This window comes from Falco cherrug, chromosome 5, assembly GCF_023634085.1.
Source record: "Falco cherrug isolate bFalChe1 chromosome 5, bFalChe1.pri, whole genome shotgun sequence".
Taxonomy (NCBI): domain Eukaryota; kingdom Metazoa; phylum Chordata; class Aves; order Falconiformes; family Falconidae; genus Falco; species Falco cherrug.
In genome coordinates this window covers 45,529,032-45,546,562 of record NC_073701.1, presented here as the reverse complement: position 1 = coordinate 45,546,562, position 17,531 = coordinate 45,529,032, and the positions used below count along the sequence as shown (strand labels likewise).

The following is a 17,531-nucleotide window of genomic DNA, read 5'->3' as shown; positions in this document are numbered from 1 at the left end:
TAGGTACTTAAAGAGAGGAGGTGCTGGGCATTGCTTCCCACTCACCTCTGCTTTTGGCTGCCTGGGACCAAGAAACCACCTGCCCCTGCCGCAGCACAGTGGCCTCAGCTTTGCACCAGCCTATGCAAAGCCGAGAGGCACCACTCCGGCTACACACTGCAGAGCAGAACTGCCTGTGCTCGTACCCTGACAGCTTTCCACAACTGCCAGCATAAACATTTATGAAGGCTGTCGTGGGCAGAATTGACCATGAGCTCACACACTTCAGATATTCTTCCAAGCTCTATAGAAAAAGAAAGTTCACACCCACATCTGGTACAACATCTGCTTGCAGAAAAACACATCTAGTGGTAAGAATGCCATCAAATTGTTTTAAAAACTGATTTAGTTGGCTAGCCTGCCTCAAATAAAGCATGATCAAAGATACTCTAGGGGGTGGGTTATGTATTTTGGATGTTAACAGGTATGCCCAAGGCTCAGGGAGATCAGAAGCTCACACATGTTTGTGATGCCTTTCAAATATCTGTTAATCAGAATGAGACTGTTGTCCTTCCTCAGGGTTCTAGTTCACTAAAACACTCTGCTCTGTACCACAGATTATGTCACACTGCTTTTATCAATAATTATTTTTGATGCTAAGTTTCTCATACTTGTCAGGTGTAGTTTTATGACTTCACCTGCAGACAGTTAAGCCCTTTTGTTTCTGCAGCCACCATCCATTTGAAAAGTTGAAAAGCCTCAGTCAGTGTGTATTCACAGATCCTCCCTACTCCAGACCTTCTGCCAAAACACTGCAGCGGCGTGAACTCTCCAGAGCTGTATCATCCTTTTTTCTATATACCACATCCCCAAATGATGGTACAAGCCCCAGAAAAAAATAGTAACTGAAAGAAAAAAGAGCGCTCTAAAAAAACCCAGGATCTTGTTTTTTGACATTACTCTGAGTAGCTGTCATACTCACAAACTTATCATCAGATGTACATTCAAACTTCCATGAACAAACATGTCTCATGTTATTTAAGATTCAGCCTAGAATAAATGGAATCAGGTCTCTTCTGGAACATCTGTACAACACTGCCTGTGATCTTTAAAATTTCAGAGTAATTGAAATTCTGAGAGGTTGGCTGTACTCACCAGACCTCACTGGGCTAACTGCCTCCAAGAGCAAACTGTAAGGTTTTGGCATCACGATTTCCAATGGTAGGTCTGATTCAACCTCTAGCTTACAGTGCACTCCAACTTTCAGCAGCCCAGCGGGTGCTGTACGTGATTGCACTTTCCTCCTCTCCTCCTTCTTGTGCTCATACAGCCCCAAAGGAGCTTGAGAATCTCAGCAAGGGACAAAGTTGCAGACCAGCTGATAAGCAGCACCTTGCTGGGCTCCCACTGAGTTTCAGGGCTGCAGAAACCAGGAGACTTTGTACTTTGGAGAAGTAAGATACCATGCTTCCCACCACAACTGTGGCTCCTGCTATCTACTGGGTTTGGGACTGCGCAGAGATGGGACCTATGAACATCGCCTCAGGATGCTATAGCCTCCCAGCACCACCAAAGGCCATTCCAAATGTGCACGACTGAGCCCCTGGCCCTCCAGCACAGGTTACTCTTCCCAATAAATCTTACCTGGATCCAAACCTCTTCATTCATTGGTGGGTTTTTGGGGCTATTTTCAAATACAGTAATCTTGTAGATTAATTGTATAGGAAACAATTTTTGGAAACTGCCTTGTTTCAACTGGATACAGTTAGAAGTTACTTTCAGGCGATGGAGAGAAGGACAAGGGACATGAAGATGCACCAAATGGGTAACACTTGGTAAAGTTTGCTTGAAGAAGAGGGCTGGTAAGGTGAGCAGGCAAACAATTTACCAGTAAATACAAGTCTGATTTGTCTGTTGCTTTGAAATACTCCACGTTTATTTGATTACAGTAGCTTCCTAAATGACTGTCTTCTCTCAGTAACTGCTCATTGTCCCACACTTCTCATTTTGATAGATGACTTTCCCTTTAACTATAACATAGCTGATCAGTGCTTCATGTCCCCCAAACTGGTAAATCAAGTGCTCCCACCTAAAAAGACAACAAGTGGTTTACAAATACCCAGACTTGCATAAAAGCAGATCACATACCTAGTATACCTGGCAATTAGAAAAGATTTGCTTGAACCATGAGAAAATACTGTTCCATGTCTACATGTCGATCTCTTGTTGCATGAATACAGTGAGTTAATGTACAAATCAGTAAAGAATTCCTTCCACAAAATAAACATCTGTAGATAATTTGTAATTAGGCAAGGATCATTTGTAATATTAGCCCCAAAAGTCTTAGGCTTTATTTTCCACTGAAGTGATTAAGGAGAATGAAAATGGCTCTAAGATGCTAGCAATGTCCCTTTTTTCAGATTAAAATAACTTCTAAAGCACGAGGAATTCACTAACCTCTCCACTAGCTAAACATCATGAAAAACAAAGTCCCTTATGTTAAATCCCATATCAAACAACAATGGAAAAACAAACCTTGATGAATTTATGATAAGAAGATCCCCCTGCTTGCCAACCTCTATGGAGCCATGCGTGTCCGACTTTCCCAGGGCATAAGCCGCATTAATGGTGGCAGCTGCTAATGCTTCATTCATTGACATCTTCATGTTTACACAGGCTAGATGCATCACCATAGGCTGGTCGGCAAATTAAGTGGAACATGGGAGTTACCAGTCACATAAATAAAGCTCTTCATGCCTCACATCCCTAAGCACTCTCCTTCCTCCTGGTGCAACAGAAGGAGTTGTCCTGCATAAGGCAAATCTTGCCAACTCCATAATGGGAACTCTAAAATCAGGAAGTCTGAGAGCCTTTTTTATAAGCCTCTCAGTGCATATGAAGAATAGAGCCCCTTCTGGTTTCAAGAATTTCTGGCAAAAACTACCAATACAAATAAGCATAAGCAGTTGCCTGAGCAGGGCATACAGGTCTCTGCGGTTATGAAGAATGTTTTAAGTGTGCAAGATCTATACACAAGCTGTACTACAAAGAGATTTCATAATTTTGTGGTGTCATGAGTATTAGGAATAGCTTACCATTGAAAAGCAGTATGCATTAGGATTAAAGTCACTGCCAAGAGCAACTATAACTCCTTCTTCTAACATTTTTCTAGCTTGAGGTTGCTTCAGTCTAGTGGGGAAAAAGACACTTGTCAGTACAATTTGCTTAGTTATTATATGATGATTTACAGGAGCAAAAGTCATCACTCAGTTTGGCTACATTCATGCGTTCAGTTACACTAATCCTTCCGGAGACAAAAGCCCAAAATCTTCTCTTGACTCCCTACCTATCACCCTATGGACAGCATAAATGGGAAGTGTGATCCACTGCTTTTGCAGTAACAGCATGTGGCAGCAGGCAGTACAAACTATCGGGCTCCAGGTCACCAAAGTTCTGGTATTTATCCAGACCTCAGCCACTTTGAGGATTTACAAGGTGAAAATCTTCATTTCTCAAAAATGTAATTTTCTAATTCTTATAGCTTCAAAGACAGGCTCCCAAATACGAGCAGTGGCACAAGCGATGCAGTCCTTCCTTCCTGATTCTGCTGGCAATTCAAAATAGTAAGTTCAGGTTGTGAATTTAATTTGTATATATTTGAGGATTTGCTCACTTAGCAATGTTAATGCAAAATAGATCTTCAATAACTTCAATATCTGGAATAGCCATTTCAAAATTGTTTGGATGCTGGATTAAACTGGGTAGGTGTTTGCAAGGGTGGGCACTAGGAAATATACTCCCTAAGAAGTTTTAACCACAGCTGCTAGTAAAGCCAATGCTGCCAAACATGGTGTCTGAAAATAAACTAGTGTAACAATAAAAATGAAACATTACAGCAACTGCTGCTCAAAAAGCAGTATTAAAAGCACCGTAGTTAACAGAAAAGAACAATAAATGAGATCTCGATGAAGTACTTACATTTGGTATAAGCCAATCCTCTCCCTATAGAAGCCTCTTAGCAGATTTATGAGAAAATACCACCGGTTCCTGCACACCACGATGCCCTGGGAGTTAACCGTGTTTAAAAAGATTTGTCTGAAGAGCCATTCCCCATCCTCATGTGTCCTTCCAGCCTCTGCACCCCCTGCTGCGCCATGCCGCCAGACTTCTTAGGGGTACTGCAGGCAATGGTTAGCAAAGGCCAAAACAAGTGCGCTTACCATTAAGCGGCTCTCCAGCTGCACTTGCCAGCTCAGCTTTGGCCATCAGGTGAAGCCCTGACCACTACTGCTTTTCTTAAAGCCAGGGGACAGTGCAGGAGCCAGACCTCCCAAGGTCTGAGCTCTCATAAGTGGTACAGAAGGAGCTGAGGGAGGCCAGCAAAAGATGCACCACATGACATCATAGCAACTCCTTCTCATACACTGCACAGATTTCAGCCCTCTAATACTCTTTTAATGAGTATCTCGCTCATGGCTTCTTCATTTTTAGAATACATCAGACCAGGAGACCTGTTTTCAGTAAACAGTGCACCAGACACCGCAACAAATGAGGCCTCATTTCTTACAGCTCATTATTATACCCATCTTAGGCTCATCCTGAGGTTATAAACTTTCACTGCACGGAATCTCTGGAGTAACACGTGAGTAACAGCTGCAGCTTTTTCCATGGGTGGTTGTGCCTCTGTGTGTCCTTTACCTCCCTGCCTGGGAGGGAACACACATCCCCCCTGAGATCTGTATCCTGGCCGTGCATGTAGTTGCAATCAGCCAGTGGTTCAAAAGCACTGGTGCAGGACACGAACAACTAACCGCAAACAGAAACACCAGCACGGACATAGGAGTGAGCACAGGTGGCAATGGCCCAAGCCTCAATGCTTCAGAAAGCAGGGTGTTGAAAATAAACCAATATCAGCTCAAGGATCTTCTCTTCATGGGAAGGAAGGTGTTATCGGGTCATGGTCCTCATCATCTAATTGGCTTATTTTTGGCATTAGGGGTAAGCAGGTGATCCACCTATGTTTATCAGTAATATCTGCATATGGAAAATTGTGTTCTTAAGGCAATTCTGCTCAGTGTTGCCTGGGTAAAATCAGACGAGATTTTTAAAATGCTACCCACAGTCTTTCAGCTTTTTTGATAACAAAAGATTAACTTCCCAGCAAAACCTTCTGCAAGAGAGCAAATACATATATTGCAGATATAATTACCTGAAAAGAAGCCAACTCAGTTTTCAAAGTCTAAATAGATTAAAGAATCTGAATGGATTAAAGGTCCAGTTTTCTCCCTAAATGAATGCCCTATTATTACCTTAGCCTGTCATAAGGGTTAAATTCCAGTGCTGACTGAACCACTCCACATCTACTGTGAGACTCCTCAGAAGGGAATGGTACTGCCTCATTTTTGAGGATCTCCTCCAGAAACAAGATGTAAGGAGTTTCATTCAGTTCTTTGTATTTGTGATTGTCTTCACTGATCCAGCCTGATCTTTAAGGCACAGATACAAGCTTATGCTTTTGCATTAAAAGACCCGGAAATCACAAACATGGTTTTGCTGTTACAAAGGTTTCCCTCCAATCTGGTGGCCTTACCTTAGCATGTAGGCAGTTGTTGGTAAAAGGACAGCAGCGCACTTAGCTCTTGCCATCGCCGTGATACCTTCATCACTAACTTCTTCCAGGTGGCTGATAGCCCGGGCTCCTAGTTCAGCTCCAAGCTACACAAATTTTCAAGAAAGTTACTCAATTCAGTAAAGCAGTTGTTGTTCTCAAACAACTGGAGGCGACATTTCACTATTAATGTAAAATTTACTAAAAGAAAAATCATAAAGAATACTTAAAAGAACAAACAGAATATAGAGAGAAAGCATTTGCTAATTTACTGCAGGAAAAGTTGATCACAAAAAGGTATTAACCATCTATTAAGTGCAAGCATACCTTTGGTGGGGTTTTTAATCAGCCTACCATGCAAACTCTGGGACTGCTATGGGTAAAACCGTTATCAACTCCTGTTTATAAAGTATCCAGCAGAAAACAAAACTGACACTGGTTGCTGAAGTAGTAGTGCTGCTGCCTTCAATGGTGAAACACCAAAAAGGCTTTTATGATCAATCAACTTTTTGTTTGTTTTTGGTGTTTTTCAATTACAGCAGACAATAACTTGAGTTGACCCCACAGAAAGGAAGCAACATTTATATGATGGTGAAACATGGTCTCAGAGTGACTTTTTTTAATCAAGATACGTGGGAGCCTATTCTTGCCTAAACCATCCCTCTGAGTGTGCTCACCGCACATCTGACTTGTTGACAAGACATTTAAGGAAAAAAGATTTTTCAAGTTCTATAGAAACTGTGGTTTTGCCATTGCTGGGTTCACAGATATCCACCTTCCCCATCTGTATCCCATGTGGAAGATAAGCAAAGTCAATGTTTGATTAGGCAGTGAATGTTAGTCCCAGAGGTCAAGGCTTCCTCCCATGTCCTTAACTCCAAAGTGCAGAAGAATGGCTGCAGAAGCATGGCTTTAGAATCTCTGAAGATCTGCACAATCCAGGCCTGGTATTAGAATAGGCCTGTAATCAGAATTGTACTGAAGTTGCTGTGCTGAAGATAACAAGCAAGGTAGCCTTGAGCTATTCTTGAATCCTGAGACCGAGTAACTGTGTTGTGCTAACAGGCCCTGGCTGTAACAAGCTACAGCTGCTGGGAAAGCAGGTGCAGGGCCAAGAGAGATAGGGACCGGTATGGGAAAATAGGGAGTAGCAAACCGCAAGGCTGAAGCACAGCAACACAATTAGCTACATGGATAGAATGCTTATTTTAGTCATGATAATTAGGGGTGTGAGAACCGCGCACATTTAGAGACTACTAACCAATTACATTTCTGCTTTACGAATATGCATATGTATCGGTTCTATATAAGTAGTGTTAGAAACTAATAAAGTTGAGCAAGATGCATAACTCATATTGAGCGTCTTCTTGACTCCGGCAAACCCTTCTCCCAACACCAAAGCTGCACTAGGGTTGCACGTTCTATCATCTGATAGAAATAGGTGTCTATGAACGGTCTATTTTATAAAGTCTTAGAAAAGAAAACCTCAGGTTTGAAAACTGCAATTCTTTCAAAGATTCAGCTGTCACAAGAGCAAAAATGGCTTAACTGAATGTTAAGAAAGATGTACCTCAGCAGATTTCATTGGATGGAGTTCATCACCATGGAAGTTAATCTGTAACCCTATATCTTTTCCAGCTTGAAGAATCCTCCTAGTAGACTCCAGATCAAAGACTCCCTTCTCACAGAACACATCTATATTGTCAACATGTATTTCACCACTTAGTTTCAATTCTTTCAGTTTAGGGAGATGGTTATTGATAATGTCATCTGTGGCTTCAGTAGCAGTTTTCCCTCTAAGGAAAAGAAAATATTATATAACATAAAAGAAAATATTAAATAACATCCTTGAAGTCTGGCAAACATTCAAATCGTACATGCAATTACAAGATTATTTAGAAAATGATGCAAATACAAATCACTCAACAAACCTGCAGATTTAAAATTTTAAAACTACTGTAATTCATGTACTCTCAAACTTGAGTTACTTTCAATTCAAAGAATATTAGCTTGCACTGCTATATATATTTCATAAGGTTGGTGTCTGGATCGCTAACCAAGATACAGGTTATTTTAAAATTAATTATTCTGCTTACCTATTCATATATTCTGACCTCCTTATACTGTATTCTAAAACACAACTATTTACAAAAATGTAAATTATTATATATGTTAAATAGTATGCATGCAATATTGTTATGCAAGTATCAAAGCTCAAAGGGGATGTACAGCACAAATCATTAAATGTATCTCTCCTCCTTTCATATCATTCAGAGCGATAGCTGGAAAACTGTTTCTAAGTCAGAGGGGCCTCTGGAGGTTCAATTTGCCAAAGCCAGAACCATTTGTGAACCCCCTATTATGCAAAGATAACCCGGGACAGATCAGTAAATGCTTTTGAAAGAGCAAACAATCCCAAAATATGCAGTTAAGTTAATATTTTGCAATTTTAAGATCTAAAGCTAAGTGACATACTGCAGCTAGAGGTGCCTGTGACACCTCAATCCTCCCTTCAGGCCCTGCAGGGCATGCACAGACCAGCATTATTCGAGTACCATGTGTGGGCGACTTGGGAGTTTTACAGCAGCAGCAAATTCAAGAAGCCAAATTCTGGTTAGATTTATAAATGAGGCTGTGTGGTTCTAAAGCAGAGCAGAACCCAGCTTATGGCCCTTCTTTTGTTCGCCTCTCACTGTAACAGTCATTGAGGTTGCTCGAGCTTCTCCCTTTTCTTCTTTTACTCAGTAGCCTTTGGAGGAACTTGGACTAAAAAATGAGGACCAGAGCCAAGGCAAAACAGAGGGAGACCTAAGTCTTGGTTTCACTTTTTGGGGGACATAATGCCCAAGAATGCCATTGTTTTAACACAAGAGACTTCTGCTCGGGAAACCACTTCCAAAATGTCTTCCCAAAGATGAAAAGGGCACAATGCACAATGAACCCTTGCCAATCAAAAAACAAACAAACAAACAAACAAACCCCAACAAAACCAACCAAAACCCACAATTGCAATCAGACATCCCCACAATCATAAATTGGATTCAAAATTATGACTAAAGGGATGATAGAGCAATTGTTTCTTTGCCCCCCTACTATAAGCATTTTAGATTCAATTCCTAAAGAACCGGAGATACTCGAAGGCTGGAAGTTCCAAGGCTGGAAACATTTCTTAAAAGGAATGGATGGAACAAGGATCACTATAAACAAAGCAGCCTTATTTTTCTCTAGGACGGCTCAGACTACAGTCGCCTGCCCTGCTTGGTGCACACTTCACTAAGTACTGCGTATTACCATTATCATACCATAATACTGTGTATTACCAGTGCACTGTATCACAGTCCCACAGATTTAGTGTTTGTTTGTAAAGACCACTGGAACTCATCTGACCCAACCCCTGGTGCACAGCAGGGTCAGTTTGAATCATGTTTCAATGGTGCCTTCTAGAAACAGAAAACCAGACGGAATCACCATATGCCTAGAATCACGGACAAATACATGCAGCAAGTTCTCAGCATTTGCCCAAAGCTAATTTCCAGGTGGGAAAAAAAAGAATAACCAGTACTGGCAAGTCTGGAGGTAGGTTCCTCTTAAGACTCTACATACTGAGGCTTTACAAGACATGCCACATACTGCAAGACTTGGCAACATGGAAGAGTTGGCACTTTTGCCAATTAAATGAACTTTATGGAGAGGCTTCAGCTGTAAGAGGCCAGACTTGCAACAGTAAATTAAACCAAGTACAAGACGTAAACAAGCAAATGCCTCAGCAAGAACTTAACAACGCTCCTCGGCAGCAGCCCTGTGGGGGTCTCAGCAGCAGTTTCCGTGAGCAAGCATAGTATTGCTCTCTTGTTTCACATTAAATAGAATGATTTTAAATTGATTTCATGTTAGCAGATTGATGGTAATGAATTTGCATGACCATGATCATTCCAAAACCATCACAAGATTATTAGACTTTTAACGGCCATCTACTCAAGAATAACCATTAAGTACCTGCCACAAAAAACATCTTGCAGGCATTGCATTTTAAGACCTGCATAAATCAAGAAGTTTTAAATAAAAATAGTTAAATCAATATTACTCTTCTGTTCGTAAGATTTATGCGTAAGTGAACTACAAGGCAGTTTTATGGAATATAAAGATGAAAGCAAACTGCATGAGCTTAAATGACTTGGAAGATGTCTGTTTAACAGCTTCTGGAATCCACAAGATCATAAACTCATTTGCATATGTAATATTACAGAGCAACTCCCAGCCCCAAGCCTGCTTCCCCTTGCAATCCTCCACTGTTACTGAAGCTGCAGGAAATTCAGTTTAAAATTGCAGCTCAGCAAAGCAGGATGCTTTCCTCAGCTGAACCCAGATGTTCAGGCGCCAGCCAAAGGATGAGGACCATGGCTCTGATCATCAGGCCTTGGATGAGGGAAGGACTGCAGAATTCCTTCTGGTCAAAATAAAAACCCAAGGCAGAGACTAAGTTTGAAGAGTAGCAGGAAACTCAAGCAAAATATTCTAGATGTGAACATTTGAATGAAAAGAAGATCCAAGTTAGAAAATACAGGTAATTCAGTATTTCCTTCAGGAAATTTCTTCAATTCCCCAACAACATTTTCTACTTACTTAAAATAGAATATCCTCACTACCTCTATTTTGTTATGCTTGATATGCATCAGTGGGGACAGAACCGTGCAGAGAATGAGATGGTACACCTGTCTTTCTAACACATAAGATTTGATATATTTGTAAAAACACTGGAATTTATTTCAATAGTTTATAGAAATGCTTGAAATATTTTGGTGGGAAAGACTATTGATCGTGATTTTGACCAAAATCTTCCCCAGGTTTTTTAGAGGAGGAGGAAAGGAAGGGCTAAGAAATATATATAAAGTGGGAGTAAAACCTCAATTTTATTTAACCACTAAGTCCTCCAAATTTTAGTAGAGCTTCTTGAAAGAAATATTTGATGTTTTCAGCAGATTATACTTATTTTATTCTTAACCATCTTCCAGTTATAGAAGATGATATAGGATTCCTTTTGAAGAGTTACATTAACAAAAGAAAATTTCCCATCCTGCCCCAAATACACAATAATTAAATTGCAAATAATTTTTTCTAGGTCATGTTTTCTTGAATGCTGGAAGAGGTAGGCTTTTTCTGGAGTAAAAATTTTTTTTTTTTTAAATTAACATCTCATAAACATTGCTACAGTATCACTGTGATGCTACGCCTGCCTCCACCTTATGTGCCTTGTTTTGCAGCAGCCTGCCACTTAGTCTGTCAAAATACATGGGTCACATGCACCTACCTAGGTAAAACTCCTCATTAATTTTTTCATACAATGAAATCTGGTAACTTGAAGATGTTATTTTCATCATAAGGAAAAAAACATCAAGGTGAGGAAGGCTTGTTATGGTATGCCTACTTCAGCCATCAAAATAGTTGTGATTAAGGACATTAATTTTCTACTCATGCCTATAAGACATATGTAATTCTTCACTGCATGGAAGCATAACTAAGCTTTGTTTACTGAGGTATTATTAAATAATATTTATTTATTTAATATATATTTCATATATTTATATATATGTGATGTTTATAATTATATAAAAAGATTAATTTTATAAATATGATATATATTTAATATAATAATGATATATAAATATTAAGTATATGATAAAATAAAATATAAAAATAAAAGCTCATGGCAGAGACTAAGCTTGAAGGATAGCCGAAAACTCAAGCAGGAGAACTTGCTGTAAAGGAATATTTTGAAATATTGTTATGCTCACTGTACGTTATGCTCACTGTGAGCACCAGTGGGAGGAGGGTGTTCTGTGCTAAGCTTATGCTGGCATTTAGTATCCATTAAATAATGCTTCCCCATCTTCTTTCAAATTAAAAATTTAGGAGAGCCTTCTTTAAATACTGGCTACCATTTCAAATACGTTACAAGTTAGGAGGGCTGGGCAGAAGAAACCTTTCTGAAAATAACAGCCAATTTTCAATGTAAAGCAGTAATACTTAACAAAAGCAAGAAAAATCAAGGCGTATTACTTTGGCACCGAATGAGCTCCACAGTACGTTGAAGAAATGCCAATATCCATGGTTTGCTTAGCACGTTCGATCACCCTGAGCATCTTAAGCTCTGTGTCTAAGTTTAAGCCGTATCCACTTTTGCACTCAACCAAGGTAGATCCTGCTCTGCACATGCGTTCCAGTCGGTGTTTGAAAGTAGTGAACAGCTCTTCTTCTGTAGCCTTCCGAGTGTGTTCCACAGTAAAATGGATTCCTCCCCCAGCCTCATGGATATCCATGTAGGACGCACCTGCCAGCTTTGGAAAAAAAAAGGAAACAAAAAACAACCCCCACACACAATTAGCTTTTAAATGTGCATTCTCTATCCAAGGGATTCTGGAAAGTGATTTGAGGTCTCTTTGCAGTGAGAGAGAAAAAGAAACAGGGGGAAAATTCCCATTAGTTCTTCCTCCCTCCCCCTCCTCTTCTCTATCCCCTCCACTTAAGTGAAAAAATGATTTAAGAAGCGACATAAAGAGAATGATTCCGAAGACTTGCTTCCCCCTGAGTCCAAAGGGAAAACCTATCTCTAGCTCAAAAGTTAACTTGTATGGAAAAAAACAAATAATCAAGGTTTGAATGGTAATAGAAGGCAGCACTCCTGTATTGCTTCAATTAATGCAAAAAATATATCAAGGCTGGCTGCAAAGGCTGCTGTTACACTCCTCCCTCAGCCTACCAGTATGCAAAAATCATCCCTCCTCCCTCAGTTAGATTATCTAACAAAAATTATGTATTTTTCTACAAATGAAAGATGGGAGTCACTAGAAAGTAGAAATAGTTATGCATAAAAAAAAAAAAAAAAAAAAAAAGAGGAAGAAAAATCCAGCTGTGCGATTTTGTGCCATTACCTTCATTGCAAACTCATGAACCCTATCACCAGCCCATATTGGATGTGTGTGTGCATCTACCAGGCCTAAAGAAAACAAAGTAAACAAACTCCAGTTATTTCACTCTGTAAGAGAAGAGGTTATGAACATGGAAGCAAATTAAATGAACAGCAGAAGCTCCCCTATAAAGTCTCTATTGGTTAGAGAAAAACAAAAATCCAACCAGCCAAAAATCTAGGATTTTCTTCAAAGGCTATACATTTTCTGTCAAATTTTTAGGTGTCACACCTTATGCATAATGTCTCTAGGTAAATGCATCAGTTGCTGATTTTTTTGTGTTGCTTTGGTGGTGTTTTCAAACTGTGGAAAAAATTATAACTGACAAACTTTGAAAGAGTTCATTAGACTTTAAGTTTTTGTTCTTTCAAAAAGGCAAACTGTTTAGGCTGGGCTTAGTATGCTAGCACTTGCTCTTACTCCAGCAACAGTCCACTTACTCCAGCAGGAGCTTTTTCTGCAAGCTGAGAAACCAACACTACTGGGTGCCCAAGGCCACTGCAAATGAAACATGAAATGATAAAAAAAAAAAATGCGAGGTCTAACAGTCATGTGCTAACACTTGCAAAGTTTAACATGCCATAAACTTGCTCAGGTTTATTTTTTATCAGGTAAAGTTGCAAAATATGCAGCTTAAAATTCAACCGACTGTGGACAGGCTTGGACAGACTGAGCTCCGTGGCTGAAGGGCTGATGGGCACAAAGGGTGCAGAAAAGAGAGGTGAATCTGAAAGTCACTCAGTGGGCCAACTACATTACCGTTGTGATCTATGCTACAGAGGAACAGATGTAAGATGAAACAGGAGACAGATCTCCACTATGGAGTCCAAAAGAACCATCCCGAGTACTGCAATTTTCTCCTTGCAGCGGTCCTGATGAGGAACCTATGATACTCTGCACCCCGCACAAGGTATTACCAAACCAGTACTGAATATAGAGGAGAAAGGATGGAGGGACATCTAACACGCACGTACTTTGTCTCTAAGCTCTTGCCACCATTCAGCACCGTATCTTTATGAAAAAATATGCCTACCTGGTAACACACACTTCCCAGAGCAGTCAATTATTCTTTCAAATGTTGCTCCTGAAAACTGATGGCGAATAACATCTGCCTGGCCCACAGCTATGATACAACCATCTCTGCAAACGACAGACAATGAACGAAGGGAGCATGAGCAACAACTCTCCAGAGGCAGGGGTAGGGACGTTCAGCAGGACTGCAGCTGCACACAGGAGGTGGTTTGCTAATCTTATAGATTCACAGGGGTCGATGGGGTAATGCCACACATTTCAAGTTGTTTGCCATAACACCTGTCATGTCCTCTGCTTAGACCCCTCAGGACAATGCCTTGGTACTCTTTTGCTAGACAACAGAATCTTTCTCTTGTGGATCGGCAAATATACAGCTTTCCTCCAGCAAGTATCTGCAGGGCACTCTTCCCCCTCACGGACGTCAAACTGCCATTGCTAGCCTCCACCACCTGGACCTGAATCATACCCTTGTGCCCTTGGAAGCCATAAGGATAAATCTCTTTGGGGCTGATCATCGGTTCATCAGCTATTTTCTTGAGGATGGTACTGGGAACCCCAGGCTGCACCTGAGGGCTGCCCTGTAGCCATGCATGGGCTGCACCCCACCTGCACCAGAGGAGCTTCCTGGGGAGCACGCAGCACCCCTCTCCTTCATGCCCTGCCTTTCTCCAGCTCTTCTCAAGCCACTGGGATAGTAACAGGGAGTCATCGTGAGTACCTCACTGAAGGTACCTCTGTGCTACGCAGCTGAGTATTTACAAGATGCAAATAGCAGAGCATTAGGAAATGAGAGAGAAGAGATGTAGCTATGTTATTAATTATGATTTCATTAATCAAATTATTTATATGACCGCTATTGGTTTGCGTCAGTTCACCCAGAAACGGAGCAGAGGCAGAAGAGGGTAACAATAACGATCAATAAGTTATCTTCCCCAGGCTGGAAGCGCCAACGCAGTATGACAGTGGAAGGTATCGACACATTGACTGACATAATCAACGTGATGAAGGCCCGCCTCGACGCAGGCCGGCGGCTGCAGCCCCCGGCCCCGCAGCCCGCCCCGCCGCCGCTCCCGGGCGCAGGCAGCCCCCGGGCCCGGCAGCACCCCGGGCGCAGGCAGCCCCCGGGCCCGGCAGCACCCCGGGCGCAGGCAGCCCCCGGGCCCGGCAGCACCCCGGGCGCAGGCAGCCCCCGGGCCCGGCAGCACCCCGGGCCCAGGCAGCACCCCGGGCGCAGGCAGCCCCCGGTCCCGGCAGCACCCCGGTCCCGGCAGCACCCCGGGCGCAGGCAGCACCCCGGGCCCGGCAGCACCCCGGGCCCGGCAGCACCCCGGGCGCAGGCAGCATCCCGGGCGCAGGCAGCCCCCGGGCGCAGGCAGCACCCCGGGCCCAGGCAGCACCCCGGGCCCAGGCAGCACCCCGGGCCCAGGCAGCCCCCGGTCCCGGCAGCACCCCGGTCCCGGCAGCACCCCGGGCGCAGGCAGCACCCCGGGCCCGGCAGCACCCCGGGCCCGGCAGCACCCCGGGCGCAGGCAGCACCCCGGGCGCAGGCAGCATCCCGGGCGCAGGCAGCACCCCGGGCCCAGGCAGCACCCCGGGCCCAGGCAGCACCCCGGGCGCAGGCAGCACCCCGGGCCCGGCAGCACCCCGGGCGCAGGCAGCATCCCGGGCGCAGGCAGCCCCCGGGCGCAGGCAGCAACCCGGGCGCAGGCAGCACCCCGGGCGCAGGCAGCCCCCGGGCCCAGGCAGCACCCCGGGCGCAGGCAGCCCCCGGGCCCGGCAGCACCCCGGGCCCGGCAGCACCCCGGGCCCGGCAGCACCCCGGGCGCAGGCAGCCCCCGGGCGCAGCAGCACCCCGGGCGCAGGCAGCACCCCGGGCGCAGGCAGCCGGCCCCCGCAGCCCGCCCCGCACTCACAGCCCCACCACCAGGCTGGCGTCCCGCAGCACGGCCAGGCCGCCGGCGCCCTCCCGCCGCAGACACTCCTCGCCGCGGGCGCAGACCAGCACCAGCTGCCGGGCGTTCTCCAGCAGCAGCCGGTGCCGGCCCGCCATGGCAGCGGCGTGCGGGGGCGGCGGCCGCTCCGCTCAAAGTCCCCCCGGGGCGGGGCGGGCGAGGGGCCTCCTGCCCCACCCCCCCATCTCCCACCTCCCACCACACCAGAGGGCGAGGGCAGGGCAGTGGGAAGCGAAGCCGGCGCTTGGCACAGGCACCGGGCTTCAAGGGCGAGCTCGGCAGCAGGCTGCTGTCGGCGGGGGATGCTGGATTTGGTGCGGTCCGAGGCAGGGACAACATCCGCACGTGGTGCTGGTCTGTGACAAGCTCCGAAGCACCGGTCTGGCCGGCGGGGGCGTCCCAGAGCCTTCTGTCCCCGCCGCACTGCCTGGAGATCTTCCTCTGCCCAGATAACGGGAGCTCCTGAACTGGGAGCGTTTGTCTGCCCACGTCCCCCCTCCCCGGCGTCCATCACCTCCCCGGCATCCCAGCGCCAGCCTCTGAGGGACCGTAACACCTCTTACCGCGCTGGATATCCTGGCAGGCATTACTTCATCCCGGCAGACATTAATTTATCCAATTCCATTATCAAAAGGTTTGTGCGATTCTGCTACCCCCTATAGAATGAGGGATGGGAGAACTGGGAGCAAACATTTACTCCTAATGTGGATTTTCGGTTTTCTTCTCTCTTCAAACGTTCATAGCATCTACAGGGCTTCAGTAATTCCCAGATGGAAAACAGAGTGTCTTTCTGAGTGGTCCCTCAAACACCCTTCTAATGATGGTAATCTTCTTTAGACATCCTCTTTTCTTTTAGAAAGAGGATCAATTTAAAATGCTTGTAACACATCTCTGTGCATACACACATTCCTGTAGAGCAGAAACACATACGGGCTCTTTGAATGAGCCTTTCTGGTGAGGTCCTGTTTGCAAATGAGGCAAGGTATGCAGCTAAAATACAGTGATTTGCATTTAACAACAAACCTGAAAGGTGAGTAATAGTATCGGCTATCATCTTCTAATACTACTTCACTGGCTCAGTATTGCACTATGACATAACCTTCATCTTCCTCCTAAGCATCATTCTCTCTCGCTAGGCATGAGGAAGATTGCCAGGAGATGGGGTAGATGGTACTTTACTGTTTCCAGGGGTTCCTGCTGCTGACTTTGGCTTTCCCCGGCAGTATGTTTGGAAGCAGAAGTTAGAGAGGAACCTTGCAACAGCATCATAGCAAGGGCAGGACGCTCCATTGCAGGGGGAATGCTTAAGCAGCAGTGGTGGGGGGAGAGCTGGTGTGTCAGGAATGAAACACAGCAGGCTGTGGTGGAGCCTGGCACCGGCCGGATCAGCCCTGCCAATAAACCAGGGGGGAGGTGGTTCAGCCAGAGCAGAATCTCACTTCTCTGTGCATGGTGGGATGGTGGCAAATAAAGTGCTACAGCGAAGCCATGAATTCTCTAACAAGCACTGCCATTCTACATCGAAGAGTTCTCACCCCCTAGGAAGGGAATCAGAGGAAGTGCTATGCATCACAGGAGGGCTTTAGCTCTCTCTGCAGCGCGAAAACATTTTCTTTACCCTCTTGAGAGGAATAAAGCATGCTGCCTGTATTGTACAACTTGAAAGACATCTTTCTAGAGATACATACTTCTCTGTAGTTGAGGAACCAGTCACATTCACCTACATACACAAAAGTGGTTCAGCATATGCTAGGGCTTCCCAGTTACTCTCTAAAGCTGAAGGACTAAAACACTTAGCATGTTATTGCAGTGATGGCACCATCCGGTGATCCAGCGCCCAGATCCTACATTACACAACTCACCTCCAGTCCTGCTTCGCCTCATGTGGAGGAGCTGCTTTCAGGGCAGTGCCAGGCCACTCGAGACAAGGAATGAACTGTATACTAAGACGACAATCACAATCATCTTCTTCTCCAATACTGATACCACTGTAAA

General features: G+C 44.5%; 1 protein-coding gene across 2 annotated transcripts; it reads right to left on the bottom strand.

Annotated features, from left to right (window-relative positions):
* Window positions 1-1,885: 1,885 nt before the first annotated feature.
* Window positions 1,886-15,665, bottom strand: AMDHD1 (amidohydrolase domain containing 1). 2 transcript variants are annotated; one of them, XM_055710662.1, is made up of 9 exons: window positions 15,498-15,663; window positions 13,586-13,692; window positions 12,517-12,581; window positions 11,645-11,922; window positions 7,158-7,383; window positions 5,570-5,694; window positions 3,075-3,168; window positions 2,515-2,675; window positions 1,886-2,068 (listed from the first exon to the last, which is right to left on the bottom strand). In XM_055710662.1, exons 1-9 carry the CDS (start codon window positions 15,632-15,634, stop codon window positions 1,954-1,956), a joined length of 1,308 nt encoding a protein of 435 aa, XP_055566637.1. In that variant the 5' UTR covers window positions 15,635-15,663; the 3' UTR covers window positions 1,886-1,953. The 2 variants fall into 2 exon arrangements, with proteins under 2 accessions (XP_055566637.1, XP_055566638.1); XM_055710663.1 differs by lacking the exon at window positions 2,515-2,675 and having other exon boundaries at window positions 15,498-15,665.
* Window positions 15,666-17,531: the final 1,866 nt, after the last annotated feature.